The 15,773-nt window shown below is 41.8% G+C and overlaps 1 protein-coding gene across 1 annotated transcript in view; it reads left to right on the top strand.

Annotated features, from left to right (window-relative positions):
• Positions 1-13,383, top strand: part of LOC124614066 — a 34,313-nt gene extending 20,930 nt beyond the window's left edge. The window contains exon 4 of the mRNA XM_047142900.1: positions 13,157-13,383. Coding sequence (XP_046998856.1) covers positions 13,157-13,181 — 25 coding nt within the window. The 3' untranslated portion in view covers positions 13,182-13,383. The remainder of the gene's footprint in view (positions 1-13,156) is intronic.
• The last annotated feature ends 2,390 nt before the right edge of the window (positions 13,384-15,773 follow it).

The raw sequence follows: 15,773 nt of genomic DNA, 5'->3' as shown, positions 1-15,773 counted from the left end.
TTCTGTCTTTTTGTGACTTATTTTGTATTCATTATTTAGTATCTAATCCGACATTTTTAAACTTGTTTAGAGATTTCTTTTATTTGGAGTGATTACAGCTGTGCACCCAGCAAACCGAAGCATCTTCGTTTATTTTTATACCTTTGATGACTCTTGGTAAAGAGCTTAATTTGCTCGTTACTGACCCCGTATCTCATTTTATAGTGCTCTATTTCCTAGTTCTAAAGCTGACCAAGCACTGATGGCTCTATGTGGCGAATTTTCGTTTTTCCTGTCACTATCACTTAAAGTCTATCGTTTCATTGCACCCAATGTTTCGATTAAGATCCTGAGTAGTCACCCCAAAATCTAAGAAATAACTCCATTGCATAATTCGCGCCAACTATTTTCAGTTTGAGTCTTGCTTATTCGTGTAGGGTGTCTGATTCCGACGTTCTCTATCCTTCCACTTGTTCTGATCTTCTATGCCTGGTCGGACTGGAAGGGTCCCCTTTTGCTGAATTAACTTTCTGTTAGCTCTTAACTAATTTTGACTGATTTGTGAAATCCACACTACTTCGGTTGCCCATTGCACACACAGAAATCAATAAATCCTTCCTCATTTGTTCTTCATTTAGTGTATCTTACTTCGTTCACTTTATTCACGAACTTCTTGTACCCCACATTTTAGCGTATATAAAGCTAGACGCTAACTAATAGCAAAATTTGGAAATTTGTGGCAAGTTGCTATGGGACCGAACCGCTGAGGCATCGGTCCGTAGGATTACACACTACCTAATCTAATTTAAACTTACGCTAAGGACAAAACGCACACCCATGCCCGAGGGAGGACTCGAACCTCCGACGGGGGAGAGCCGCGCGAACCGCGGCAAGGAGCACATACGAGGAAACTACCGCCAATACAGTGTCACTATAACTAACACTGAATTTCTGAAGTAGTAAACTGAGAACTTGTGACGGTATACATAAAATTGAACGATAAACACGAAAAAAAAAGTGTGTCAAGAATTGACAATTACGCCAGAAACGTTTGTGAGAAGCGAACGCTACGTACGAGACCGTGATTCCAATCTGGATAAGTGTATTACTGCGATTTCTAAACACGTTCACGGATGGAATCAATCTTTCAGCTAGCGACTGGTTGCTCCCGTACCTTCAGAGCCGTGTAAAGTCTCTCCCTGGGATCCGGTCAGTGGGTCGCGCTGGGACAGCTCACATGTGAAGCTGACTGTACTCGATACACACGAAATAGTTTTCGATTTTCGATCGGACTAAAGACCACAGCAGCAACAAGAATCCGAAGGTCGGTTTGATGCAGCTCTCCACGCTATGTGGGCTGCAGTAGTTATCAGGGGATGAAGAGGCTTCTACAGGATAAATTTCAACTGAACCTGCTTATTGCATTCGTGTAGTGATCTCCCTCTACAGTTCCCCCCCTCCCCACACACATATCCCTCCAATACCAAACTGACGATTCCTTGATGTGTCATCATATGTCCTGTCAACCGGTACCTTCTTTAAGTCACGTTACACCACAAATGTCTTTTCTCCATAGTTCAGTTCTGTATCTCCTCATTAGCTACGTGATCTACCCATCTAATCTTCAGCATTATTCTGCAGCACGACGTTTCTAAAGCCTCTATTCTCTTCTTGTCTCCACCTTTCACTTCCTTTGAAGGCTACGTTCCAGAAAACGGTTGCTAGCACTTAGAGAAATTTGTTAAGATCTTACATAAATTTATTTCTCTTCTTCAGAAAAGCTTTTCTTGCCCTTGCCAGTTTACATTTTACATCCTCTCTTTTTCGACCATCATCGTTATTTTGCAGCCCAAACAGTAAAATTCGTTTATCACATTTAGTGTCCCATTCCCTAATCTAAATCCCTCAGCATCGCCTGGTTTAATTCGTATTCTATTATCCGTGTTTCCTTTTGTTGATGTTCATGTTGTGTCCTCCTTTCAAGACGCTGTCCATTCCGTTCAACTGCTCTCCCAAGTCTTTTGTGATCTCTGATAGAATTACAGTGTCATTTGTAAATCTTAAAATTTTTATTCCTTCTTCCTGATCTCTAACTCCACCTCCGAGACTTTTTCAGAATTTTTTTACTGCTTGCTCAGTGTACAAATGAAGTGACATTGGAGATAGGCCACAACCCTCACTCACTTCCTTCTGAACTACTGTTCCCCTTCATGCTTTTCGACTTTGACAACGGTCGCCTAGTTTCTGTACAAGTTACATAATCTCTCGCTCCCTGTATTTCACCCCTACTGCCTTCATAATTTCATTAAGTGTATTCCAGTCAGCAATGTCAAATGCCTTCTCTACGTCATAAATGGTACAAACGTAGGTTTGATTTCTTGAATCCTATCTTCTAAGGTAAGTCGGAGTGCCGTGTGATCCAAAATATTTCTGGAACGCAATGATATTCCCTGACATTTGATTCTATATTTTTCATTTCTTAGGCAAATAATTCGTGTCAGTATTGTGCAACCAGGACTTTTTGAACTTGGGTAATATTCACAACGATTATCATCTGCTTTCTTCGGAACTGGAAATATCACACTCTTCTTGAAGTTAATGGGTACTACTCATTCTTGTCGAGTATAAACGTTTAACTTTTAACATAATGTAAGTGCGGCACTCACTCCGCTAAACGGCAACCATTTATCACCACAACTACGAGTAAGTACCCAACTCAGTAATCTTACGTAAATGAGCGTGCTGTAAACTAATAAACAGTAATAACAGAACACTAGCTAATCAACGACTATTGAACGCAACGCTGACCAAATCTCATTAAAAAATCAGTTCATATTAAAGGTACATAAAGAATACAAATTTAATCTCTTTGACTGCGTTACTAAGACAAAAGATGAGTTACCATTCTCATTATGACAAAACAGTCATTTGTCTGAAAACTGACCACCGTTCCTAATGTGTGGCCGGCCGCGGTGGTCTAGCGGTTCTAGGCGCGCAGTCCGAAACCGCGCGACTGCTACGGTCGCAGGTTCGAATCCTGCCTTGGGCATGAATGTGTGTGATGTCCTTAGGTTAGTTAGGGTTAAGTAGTTCTAAGTTCTAGGGGACTGATGACCACAGTAGTTTAGTCCCATAGTGCTCATAGCCATTTGAACCTAATGTGTGTGTGTGTGTGTGTGTGTGTGTGTGTGTGTGTGTGTGTGTGTGTTCGGTGTAATGGCAGCCCGACGGCAACAACCCCCATGTTCTTCACACTGCTGTAGCCTATTAGTGGCTTTGCACTGTTCCTAACGCGATCGTTACGACTTCCACTCCTGCGTCAGCGTGCCCATCTCAGTGTTATTTATATCCAACGTCCTCTACTATTAATCGGATATATTCGAATTCTTGTCTTCCGTTATAGTTTTCGTCTTTACGACTCCGTCAAACACTGTATAAGTTCTTTCCTGAAGTCTTAACATAAACCTGGCTTATCAGACCAGCTTCTACTAGACTCGACGGCGTTACAGTCCAAATGATGACCCACTACAGTCCACGACCAGTTAACGAACTACCTAACTAGAAGCTACACACTACACGAATGCCGATCAGGTTTCCGTAAACGTCGTAGATCTACATCTGCCTTAATAAAGGTAACTTACGACCTGAAGCTTGTGATGGATGTACAAGATGCGACTATCATGTGGTTCTTAGACTTCAGAAAAGCCTCTGACAATGCCGACTTCTACATTTTACTTGGCAAACTTACACCCTAAATTTGTCGCCAGCTGCAGTGCAATAGTTCGACTCAAACCTGACGTCTCGCCAGCATTGCGTCACGTCCAGCACCATTAGGTCACAGTGGGGACGGTAGTGTCAGGCGTTCCTCAGGATTGGGTATTAGGTCCGAATCTCTTTTTGTTTTGTCATCAGTTTTGTCTTTTTGCAAACGCCACATGAGAAAACTCAGGAGGATGCCATTATCAGGGGAAGGGTAACTGACATTTCACGCTCCGATCCGCAGAGCGCCAGATACCTTAATCGGGAAGATGGGTTAGAAATTTTAAAAAGGGAAATTAATATGTTAAAGTTGGACATAGTGAGAGTTAGTGAAATTCGGCGACATGGGCAACAGGGCTTGTGGTCAGGCCAATACAGGGTTATAAATACAAAACAAATAGCGGGAATGCAGGAGCAGGTCTAATAATGAATAAGAAAACAGTTACGCAGATAAGGTACTACGAACAGCACAGTGAAAGCATTATTGTAGCCAAGACAGACATAGCTCACACTCACCACAATAGTACAATTTTATATGCCAACTGGCTCCCCAGATTATGAAGAGGTTAAATAAATGTGAAGGAGGAAGCTTCCTGGTAGAAGCATAATTTAGAGCACAATTTAGTCATCACTGACACTTGGTGTAAGAATCATGAAAGAAGGTTGTATGCGTGGAAGAGACCTGAAGACACTGGCAGGTTTCAGATTGATTATACACTCCTGGAAATTGAAATAAGAACACCGTGAATTCATTGTCCCAGGAAGGGGAAACTTTATTGACACATTCCTGGGGTCAGATACATCACATGATCACACTGACAGAACCACAGGCACATAGACACAGGCAACAGAGCATGCACAATGTCGGCACTAGTACAGTGTATATCCACCTTTCGCAGCAATGCAGGCTGCTATTCTCCCATGGAGACGATCGTAGAGATGCTGGATGTAGTCCTGTGGAACGGCTTGCCATGCCATTTCCACCTGGCGCCTCAGTTGGACCAGCGTTCGTGCTGGACGTGCAGACCGCGTGAGACGACGCTTCATCCAGTCCCAAACATGCTCAATGGGGGACAGATCCGGAGATCTTGCTGGCCAGGGTAGTTGACTTACACCTTCTAGAGCACGTTGGGTGGCACGGGATACATGCGGACGTGCATTGTCTTGTTGGAACAGCAAGTTCCCTTGCCGGTCTAGGAATGGTAGAACGATGGGTTCGATGACGGTTTGGATGTACCGTGCACTATTCAGCGTCCCCTCGACGATCACCAGTGGTGTACGGCCAGTGTAGGAGATCGCTCCCCACACCATGATGCCGGGTGTTGGCCCTGTGTGCCTCGGTCGTATGCAGTCCTGATTGTGGCGCTCACCTGCACGGCGCCAAACACGCATACGACCATCATTGGCACCAAGGCAGAAGCGACTCTCATCGCTGAAGACGACACGTCTCCATTCGTCCCTCCATTCACGCCTGTCGCGACACCACTGGAGGCGGGCTGCACGATGTTGGGGCGTGAGCGGAAGACGGCCTAACGGTGTGCGGGACCGTAGCCCAGCTTCATGGAGACGGTTGGGAATGGTCCTCGCCGATACCCCAGGAGCAACAGTGTCCCTAATTTGCTGGGCAGTGGCGGTGCGGTCCCCTACGGCACTGCGTAAGATCCTACGGTCTTGGCGTGCATCCGTGCGTCGCTGCGGTCCGGTCCCAGGTCGACGGGCACGTGCACCTTCCGCCGACCACTGGCGACAACATCGATGTACTGTGGAGACCTCACGCCCCACGTGTTGAGCAATTCGGCGGTACGTCCACCCGGCCTCCCGCATGCCCACTATACGCCCTCGCTCAAAGTCCGTCAACTGCACATACGGTTCACGTCCACGCTGTCGCGGCATGCTACCAGTGTTAAAGACTGCGATGGAGCTCCGTATGCCACGGCAAACTGGCTGACACTGACGGCGGCGGTGCACAAATGCTGAGCAGCTAGCGCCATTCGACGGCCAACACCGCGGTTCCTGGTGTGTCCGCTGTGCCGTGCGTGTGATCATTGCTTGTACAGCCCTCTCGCAGTGTCCGGAGCAAGTATGGTGGGTCTGACACACCGGTGTCACTGTGTTCTTTTTTCCATTTCCAGGAGTGTATAATGGTAAGATAGAGATTTCGGAACAAGGTTTTAAATTGCAAGATACTTCCTGGGGCAGATGTGGACTCTGACAACAATTTATTTGTTATGAACTGTAGATTAAAACTAAGCAGATTGTAAAAAGGTAGGAAAATAAGGAGATGGGACCTGGATAAACTGAAAGAGCTAGAGGTTGTTGAGGACCATTAGCGAACGATTGACAAGAACAGGGGAAAGAAATACAATAGAGAAAGAATGGGTAGCTTTAAGAGATGAAGTAGTGAAGGCAGCAAGGGGTCAAGTAGGTAAAATGACGAAGTCCTTGGGTAACACAACAGGTATTTAATTTAATTGCTGAAAGGAAAAATGCGCCGAAAGGGAACACAAACGTCTAAAAAATGAGACTGACAGCAAGTATAAAATGGCTAAGCAGGGGTGGCTAGAGGACAAATGTAAGAACTTAGAAGCTTATGTCACTAGGGGGAAAATAAATACCGCTTACAGGAAATTAGATACCTTTGTAGAGAAGAGCTGTATCAATATCAAGAGCTCACACTGGAAACCACTACTAATCAAAGAAGAGAAAGCTGAAGGTAGAAGTAGTATATAGAGAGTCCATACAAGGGTTATGTAGTTGAGGGCAATATTACAGAAATGGAAGAGAACGTAGATGAAGATGAGATGGGAGGTATGATACTGCGTGAAGAATTTGACGGAGCGTTGGAAGACCTAAGTCGAAACAAGGCCCAGGGAGCAGACGACATTCCGTTAGAAGTGCTCTTAGCCTTGGGACAAGCGGCCATGAAAAAACTCTTCCATCTGGTGAAGCTGGCGAAATACCCTCAGAGTCCAAGAGGAATCTAATGATTCCAGTTACAAAAAAAGTAGGTGCTGAAAGGGGTGAATATTATCGAATTGTCAATTTAATAAGTCATGATTGCAAAATACTAACACGAATTCTTTATCGAAGAGTGGAAAAACTGGTAGTAGCGGACCTCGTTGAAGATCAATTCGGGTTCGGGAGAAACGTAGGAGCACGCGAGGCAATACTGACGCTACGACTTGTTTTAGAAGATAGGTTGAGGAAAGTCAAAGCGACGTTTAAAGCATTTGCAGACTTAGAGACAGCTTTTGATAATGTTGACCGGAATACTCTCTTTGAAATCAGGGATAAAATACAGGGAGAGAAGGGCTGTTTACAACTTCTACAGAAACCAGATAGCAGCTATAATCGCCGAAGGGCATGAAAGGGAAGCACTGGTTGAGAAGGGAGTGAGACAGGGCTGCAGCATATCCCCTATGTTATTCAATCTGTCAAGTGAACAAGCAGTAAAGGGAACAAACGAAAAATTTGGAGTGGGAATTAAAATTAAGAAAGAAGAAATAAAATCTTTGACAGAATTACAATGCAATTTGCAAACCTCAGAGACAGCAAATAACTTGGAAGAGCAGTTGAACGGAATGGACAGTGTTTTGAAAGGAGGATATAAGAAGAACATCAAAAACATCAAAAGAAGTGTATTGGAATGAAGTCGAATTAAATCAGGTGATGGTGAGGGAATTAGATGAGATGAGTTTTGCTGTTTTGGCAGCAAAATAACTGATGATGGCTTTTTTGAAAGTATTTGAATGGACTGTGGTCATGTATGGAAATGAAGCGTGGACGATAAACAGTTTAGACAAGAAGAGAATAGAAGCTTTTGAAATCTAGTGCTACAGAAGAATGCTGACGATTAGATGGGCAGATCGCTGAATAGAATTGGGGAGACAAGAAGTTTGTGGCACAGCTTGATCAAAAGAAAGGATCTGTTGATAGGACACATTCTAAGACATCAAGGGGACACCAATTTAGTATTTGAGGGAATTGTAGGGGGTAAAAATTGTTCAGGAGATCAAGAGATGATTACACTAAGCAGATTCAGAAAGATGTAGTTTGCAGTAGTTATTCGGAGATGAAGAAGCTCGCACACGATGGAATAGCATGGAGAGCTGCATCAAACCAGTCTTTGGTCTGAAGACCACATCAACAACGGTGGTGACCTGCAGCTGTATCTAAGTGTAAATGAAGACAGTGTACATGGACGGTATTGAGATTCTCGATAGCTAACAAAATCGGCGCAGGATTTAGGGTTAAAGCTCAACTCATCAAAACCTAAGCGGTACTGGTTGGTCATTCTTGCCTCATTAACCCAAAATATCGGGAATAGTTAAGTCTAAATAGGACAGATATCAACTTCTGTCCTTCAGTATGGAGTCTAGTTCAGATTTAGATCTAGTATTATTCCTAGACTGTGCTCGTTACTGCAATATGCACAAAGGCGTCAGCATCTCCCGATGCCCTCTAAAAACATAAAAAGCTCTTCCCTCTTGACCTGAAAACGAAACTTGTACAAACATTCTTCCAGCTAGTGATTTCAGCGATGTTATCCTGGAAGGTCTTTCTCAGGAAGCTCCCGGCGCCTGAAAGTGGTTATCCATGCGTTTTTTAGTTATATCCGTGATGTTCGACTCTTTGATCATATTTCATCATCAACGCAGAGCTATCAAGGATGTGTGCAGAAAAACGCATAGATTTTCATACCGTCTGCCTTCTCTACTGTCTTGTCAACGTACAATATGCCTCATATGTCTCCTAGACCTTAAAACTCCTGTCTGAACAACATTGCAGGAACATCCGTTCTCATCAGAGGAAAATCTTCTTTGTCTCACTGCATCGTTCAGCCACTTTCTCGAATTCCTTCTCAGTGGCAGGAATCCGACTCTCCAATAACTCCTGCATTATTTTAGAGAACTGAATAACATCTCCAGCATCAGAAGACAGCTGATGACTTATCTACTGAGGCAACAATAGTGAATACCATTGTGCTTGTATGGAGTCGTTATCCCCGTAAATCTTTCTTTCCAACCAGATCTTCCTCATTTCAAATATTCTTAGCTCGTGCAGTCTCTTTAAACTACCTTTCCTCAGAATTTGCCAAGTTGAAAAAAAAATCTGCATTACACCCATAAACCCTTTTTACATCTGCCGTTATTGTTATTATTCTCATTATTATTATGACGTTAAGCAAATAACTTGATCAATTTTTCATTGAGTTCTTCTTGTCCTTCCAATAAGCTTTCATTCTTTACCAAAAGGATTGTTTATGCTCATCCGACCACTTTGGTCTGTACTGTTTTTCTTTCGGTTACTCTGATATAAATTCCCATTTGCTACTTTGTAGAAGGAGAACCCTTCAGACACACAGTGTCGGCTGGTCTTATGTTTGCATGATTTAGGTCCTTTCGAATTTCATCCACACAAGGTGTGGAATTCTTAAGTGAAGTTACATAATCATTCTCTTCGTCAGTCGATTTTCTGATAGTCGGCTGACATTGCCAAAGAATTTCATTCGTCTGTTCCTATTATCAATTTTGATGTTTGAAAACTTTTCTTTTTTAATTGATTGTAGCCCATAACCGTTTTGGGTATGTCTTCCGCCTAGAGTTTTCCTGGAGATCTTTCTCTCTTCTTTTTTAATGTCTTCAAGTTGTTGATTTCTGTTAAGGGTTAGTGTTTCCTTTGCGTAGAGAATTGCTGGTTTTATGACAGTATTTTAGTGTCGAATTTTTGCCCCCCTGGATATTAATTTTTTGTTGTAGAGGTTTTGTTTAAACACTGATCCTTTTTTAATTTGAGGCGATGTTGGTGTGAGATTTTTCTCAATATCTGCCGGCTCGATGAATTCTCAAAGGTATTTTTAAAGTGTGGGACTCTGTTGTTGTTGTTGTTGTTGTTGTTGTTGGCTTCAGTCCTGAGATTGGTTTGATGCAACTCTCCATGCTACTCTATCCTGTGCAAGCTTCTTCATCTCCCAGTACCTACTGCAACCTACATCCTTCTGAGTCTGCTTAGTGTATTCATCTCTTGGTCTCCCTCTACGATTTTTACCCTCCACGCTGCCCTCTAATACTAAATTGGTGATGCCTTGATGCCTCAGAACTTGTCCTACCAACCGATCCCTTCGTCTTGTGAAATTGTGCCACAAACTCCTCTTCCCCCAATTCTATTCAATACCTCCTCATTAGTTATGTGATCTACCCATCTAATGTTCTGCATTCTTCTGTAACACCACATTTCGAAAGCTTCTTTCCTCTGGACTCTGTTAATTTTACCATATTTTGTTTTCAAGCTTGCAGTTTGGTTTTGAACAAAAGAATTCAGTTTTCTCAAATGAAATTTGTAAACCTACTTTTCCTGCACATTCTTTCAGTATTTCCAGCTGTTTGACAGCAATCTGCTCATCCTCTGTTAATATCGCCAGGTCGTCCGCAAATGCAAGATATGGTATGTAGAGGTTGTTTTTGGCAACGCCCAGTTGGATTGGCTTCCAAACCCCACTTTTCTTGACTTCTTTCTCAGATTCTTCTATAACTTTGTCTAGAATTACGTTGAACAGAATAGGAGAGATTCCACCACCTTGTCTCACACCTGTTTCAATGTCGAAGGGCACTGAGACCTCCAGCAAAAATTTTACTTTCGATTTCGTGCCAATTAGTGTTTGTTTTATGATTTCTCGTGTTTTGATATCTAATCCACTCTCTTCTAAAATTTGGAATGGTGGGGGCCTGTCTGTTGAATCGTGTGCTTTTATCAAATCTAAAAATGTGCATCTACAAGTTTTTAACTGAGAGCTCGCATTTTGCGTATGGTTTTGAGGTTGAAAATTTTCTCCTTACATGATCTGTTCGGTCTGAATCCTGCTTGATATTCTGCTATTTTGGGTTCTTATTGTTGTTGTGTTCTAGTCAAGAGACAAGCTGATGGTAATAATAATAATAATAGAAATTATCAGTGGTAGCGGGAGCAGTAGTAGAAGTATTACAAGTATTAACTTTATTAGTTCATAGTCAATATTATTTACTCACATTACAGACCCTCAAATGATTTTAATGGTAATTGTCTTCTTAAAATTGTTACTTCTTAGGTAACTGTGACGTAAGAAAAGGTACTGAATGTGTGAAACCCTAGTCGGATGGTCCTAATCAGGTCAGGTTAAACAAAGAAATAAAATATTGTACATTACACAAAAGAGTCATTGTTACTGCCCCAGTATCATGTATACAGGGTGGTCCATTGATCGTGACCAGGCCAAATATATCACGAAATAAGTTTCGTTCTTTGTAGTTTTTTCGTTTGACGTTTGTCTAGCTTGAAGGGGGAAACCAGATGGCGCTATGGTTGGCGCGCTAGATGGCGCTGCCATAGATCAAAGGGATATCAACTGCGTTTTTTAAATAGGAAATACGAAAGTTTTAGTTGGACCACTTTTTTCGCTTTGTGATAGATGGCGCTGTAATAGTCACAAACATATGGCTCACAATTTTAGACGAACAGTTGGTAACAGGTAGATTTTTAAATTAATATACAGAACGTAGATATCTTTGTACATTTTATTTCGGTTGTTCCAATGTGATACATTTCTGAGAACACATGCTGTTACAGCCTGATTACCTGTAAATACCACATTAATGCAATAAATGCTCAAAATGATGTCTATCAACCTCAATGCATTTGGCAATACGTATAAAGACATTCCTCTCAACAGCGAGTAGTTCGCCTTCCGTAATGTTCGCACATGCATTGAAAATGCGCTGACACACGTTGTCAGGCGTTGTCGGTGGATCACGATAGCAAGTATCCTTCAACTTTCCCCACAGAAAGAAATCCGGTGACGTCAGATCCGATGAACGTGCGGGCCGTGGTATGGTGCTTTGACGACGAATCCACATGTCATGAAATATGCTATTCAATACCGCTTCAACCGTATGCGAGTTATGTGCCGGATATCCATCATGTTGGAAGAACATCGCCATTCTGCCTTCCAGTGAAACATCTTGTAGTAACATCGGTAGAACATCACGTAGGAAATCAGCATACACTGCACCAATTAGATTGCCATCGATAAAATGGGGGCCAATTATCCTTCCTCCGAAAATGCCGCACCATACATTAACCGGCCAAGGTCGCTGATGTTCCACTTGTCGCAGCCATCGTGGATTTTCCGTTGCCCAAGAGTGCATATTATGCCGGTTTACGCTACCGCTGTTGGTAAATGACGCTTCGTCGCTAAATAGAACGCGTGCAAAAAATCTGTCATCGTCCCGTAATTTCTCTTGTGCCCAGTGGTACAACTGTACACGACGTTCAAAGTCGTCGCCATGCAATTACTGGTGCATAGAAATATGGTACGGGTGCAATCGATGTTGAGGTAGCATTCTCAACACCGACGTTTTTCAGATTCCCGATTCTCCCGCAATTCATCTGCTACTGATGTGCAGATTAGCCGCGGCAGGATCTAAAACACCTATTTGGACATCATCATTTGTTGCAGGTCGTGGTTGACGTTTCACATATGGCTGAACACTTCCTGTTTCCTTAAATAACGAGCCGGCCGCTGGTGGCCGAGCGGTTCTGGCTCTACAGTCTGGAACCGCGCGACCGCTACGGTCGCAGGTTCGAATCCTGCCTCGGGCATGGATGTGTGTGTTGTCCTTAGGTTAGTTAGGTTTAAGTAGTTCTACGTTCTAGAGGATTTATGACCTCAGCAGTTGAGTCCCATAGTGCTCAGAGCCATTTGAGCCATTTTTGAACCTTAAATAACGTAACTATCCGGCGAACGGTCCGGACACTGGAATGATGTCGTCCAGGACACCGAGCAGCATACATAGCACACGCCCGTTGGGCATTTTGATCACAATAGCCATACATGAACACGATATAGACCTTTTCCCCAATTGGTAAACGGTCCATTTTAACACGGGTAATGTATCACGAAGCAAATACCGTCTGCACTGGTAGAGTGTTACGTGACACCACGTACTTATACGTGTGTGACTGTTATAGCGCCATCTACTACAAAGCGAAAAAAGTGGTCCAACTAAAACATTCAGATTTCTTTACGTACTACACGAATATGTAATAAAAAATGGAGGTTCCTATTTAAAAAACACAGGTGATACCCGTTTGACCTATAGCAGCGCCATCTAGCGGGCCAACTATAGCGCCATCTGTTTTCCCCTTCAAACTAGACTAGTTTCCGCCCTTATAGTTTTTTCATTTGACGCTTATTTCGTGAGATATTTGGCCCCGTCACGATCAATGGACCACCCTGTATACATGTTACTGGGGCAGTAACAATGACTCATTTGTGTAATGTACAATATTTTACGTTAATTTAAGCACTTACTTTATAATTTTACAGTATCATAAAGCACATAATTTATTCTCAAGCTAATGTTTTTATTTAATTTGTCTATAGGTGCACAGACAAACAAGAAAATTGAAGCACCGCGGCTTCTGGGTAAGATTAAAGTCAACAGAGTACCTCATCACCATGTGGAGCTTCTGCCATGTCCACAGCCATTACGGACCACAGCGGCCGAAACTGGAACTCTGATAGTGTCTCACAACCAGAAGATGGACATCTACAATGATCATAGACATAAGTTCAACATCCATTTTTCAGTTGTTTATTAGCACCAGCACCAAGAAATACTTTTGACTAGTTATGCACAAATTATTTACAACTGAAAACGTTACATTAACTAATCTGTGTGTCAAGTGTTTGATTGCCAACCTGTTCACTGACATATGCCAAGTAAGAAAACTATTTGGATTTTAGCACAGCTTAACCATAATACTCAGCACAAACATTTCAAAAGTACCACCATACTAAACATTTCTTTTTCTACGGTAAATAAAAACAGACCCATAACTATAACGTCTATTAAAATATGTTCTATACAAACTCATATTGTGGTAAATAATATCAAATAAACTATCCAAGAATAAAGTATGCAAACGTCACTGAATATAGTGTGCACCACATACCTGCAGATGAAGTTTCACGTTAACAAACAAAAAATTTCATAAAAAAGACCCTTCAAGTGGATGCTCTTGTTGATGCTGCGGAAAACCATATTCTCTTTCAACTTTAATTGCACATAAATGCTGGATATAGTTCGCTCTGACAAGGCATCCACAGTTTAACCAAAGCTGAAAAACAGTCGAACATACTCATAAATATGCAAGAACGATTGTAAGAAGCTATGTGTCTTCATTTACATCTTCTCTGACAAACGTCGAGGGCTTCCTTCACTACTTTTCTATGTCTATATAACTGCTGGAATATTGCAACTGTTTTTAATCATAACTCAAATGTTGCCACTGCACTGGTTCTTGTTTTATCGGAATACATTGGAACTGAAGATATGTTTACTCTGAATTAATATACGGTAAAATATGATGTATTCATTTGCAGCTGAAAGCTAAACCTAATTCCTGACATACATAAAAACTCACTGAACCACTCACACATGAAGAGGTCGTCAGAGGAAATTTTTCTATGTAAAGTTATAAAAGTTGGAGCTGATGTGAATTTTATGAAATTCTATTAAACAATCTATGCATTTAATATGGAATAGCTGTACCAAAGTTCCCATCACTGCTTACATAGTCACACGACTATATGCTAACCGCGATCTTTCATTAATATGCATACTTATCGATAGAACTGAAGTGATCTTTACACTGGTTTATACTTCTTTCAGGAAAGCACAGTTGTCCTAGACGAACTTCCTAATGTAACACTCACTGTTTGAGTTATTTTACCAAGGAGATTGAAACAAAGTATCGGACTGCATCTAATGTCTTAATTTTCAGCATAATGCGCCTAATAAAACGAATTTTGTTTTATTTTGCTAGTGAATTACTGCAGTAGCTGAAGATGGCTATCGATCTGTGGTGTGGAGATATTCTGCTAAATCAAAAGAAACTGAAAATTCAAACGCTGAAATTATGCATAAAAATATATGCTCCTTCAAAATAACTGTCCCAACTAATAATGTATGGCCATAAAAGATACCAAATATCTTCATGGTGATTATCTGTTTCGGTCTACTCAGTTACTGTGGGAAACAATGGACACCAATGCAATCTTTAATTTATGTGGCATGGCGTTGGTTTATTTAAGCTTTTACTTTCAAACCAAAAAATTAGTGCACAGCCCTGAGAATAAAGTAACTCTTGTAATTAATGCACCGTTCCAAGCTTGTTCTCAGCAGCACAAGGAACGTTCAACATTCACTTTCTTTCGTACTGTGTACTGCGGCTACAGCCCACTGGCTCAGTCCTCATTTTGACCAAAACACACAGCCGCTATTTTCTGCATGCACCAGCACTGCTATTGGCCCTTACACCGAAACTTCAAGAATCGTGCAGATTCTCGTCAACGTTCTTTCGATGACATGATGTCTGCATACTGAATGATCTTCTGCATCGATTATCTTGAACAATCTTTCGTGCAGTTCAGTTTTCTGTTCTGCTTCTCTATTTATTAGTGAAACCCTCAACTCAATTGAAAACTTCAAACCTTCTACCCTTTGTCGTTAATTTCAGTGACTCGTTACAATTATGACGCCATCACCGATGTCTGGAAACATCTTCATTCCACTCTTTCAATATTTCGGCTCAACTCTCCATACTTTAGTGTCCTTACTGGTATTGCCAGATGATACTCTTATTCCGCAAAGTGCCGTCATTTCTCCTCTAAAATATGCCATGTCCTTTCTGTCTATCGTTATAATTCCGATTATCATCGTCAACTGTCTCTTTCTCCTCAATAATATTAGAGAGATATATTTTTACATATTGAGCCATAGCACTTCCCATGCTCCATCCCTGAATGAAACAAGAAGAAACCCTAATAACAGGTACAAAGAAATATACAAACCATCAACATAGATGTTGATGTTGTGTTGCCATTCACGGATACCTTTCCAAGTGAGTTTTCCAATAGGTAGTGGTCTAGTGGTTAGCGTCCCTCTCCGGTTCCAGGTTCGATTTCTTCCTGCTTTCTTCATATGTGATCTGGGTGT

This window comes from Schistocerca americana, chromosome 4 (genome assembly GCF_021461395.2).
Source record: "Schistocerca americana isolate TAMUIC-IGC-003095 chromosome 4, iqSchAmer2.1, whole genome shotgun sequence".
NCBI classification, from domain to species: domain Eukaryota; kingdom Metazoa; phylum Arthropoda; class Insecta; order Orthoptera; family Acrididae; genus Schistocerca; species Schistocerca americana.
This window is presented reverse-complemented; position numbering and strand designations above follow the sequence as displayed.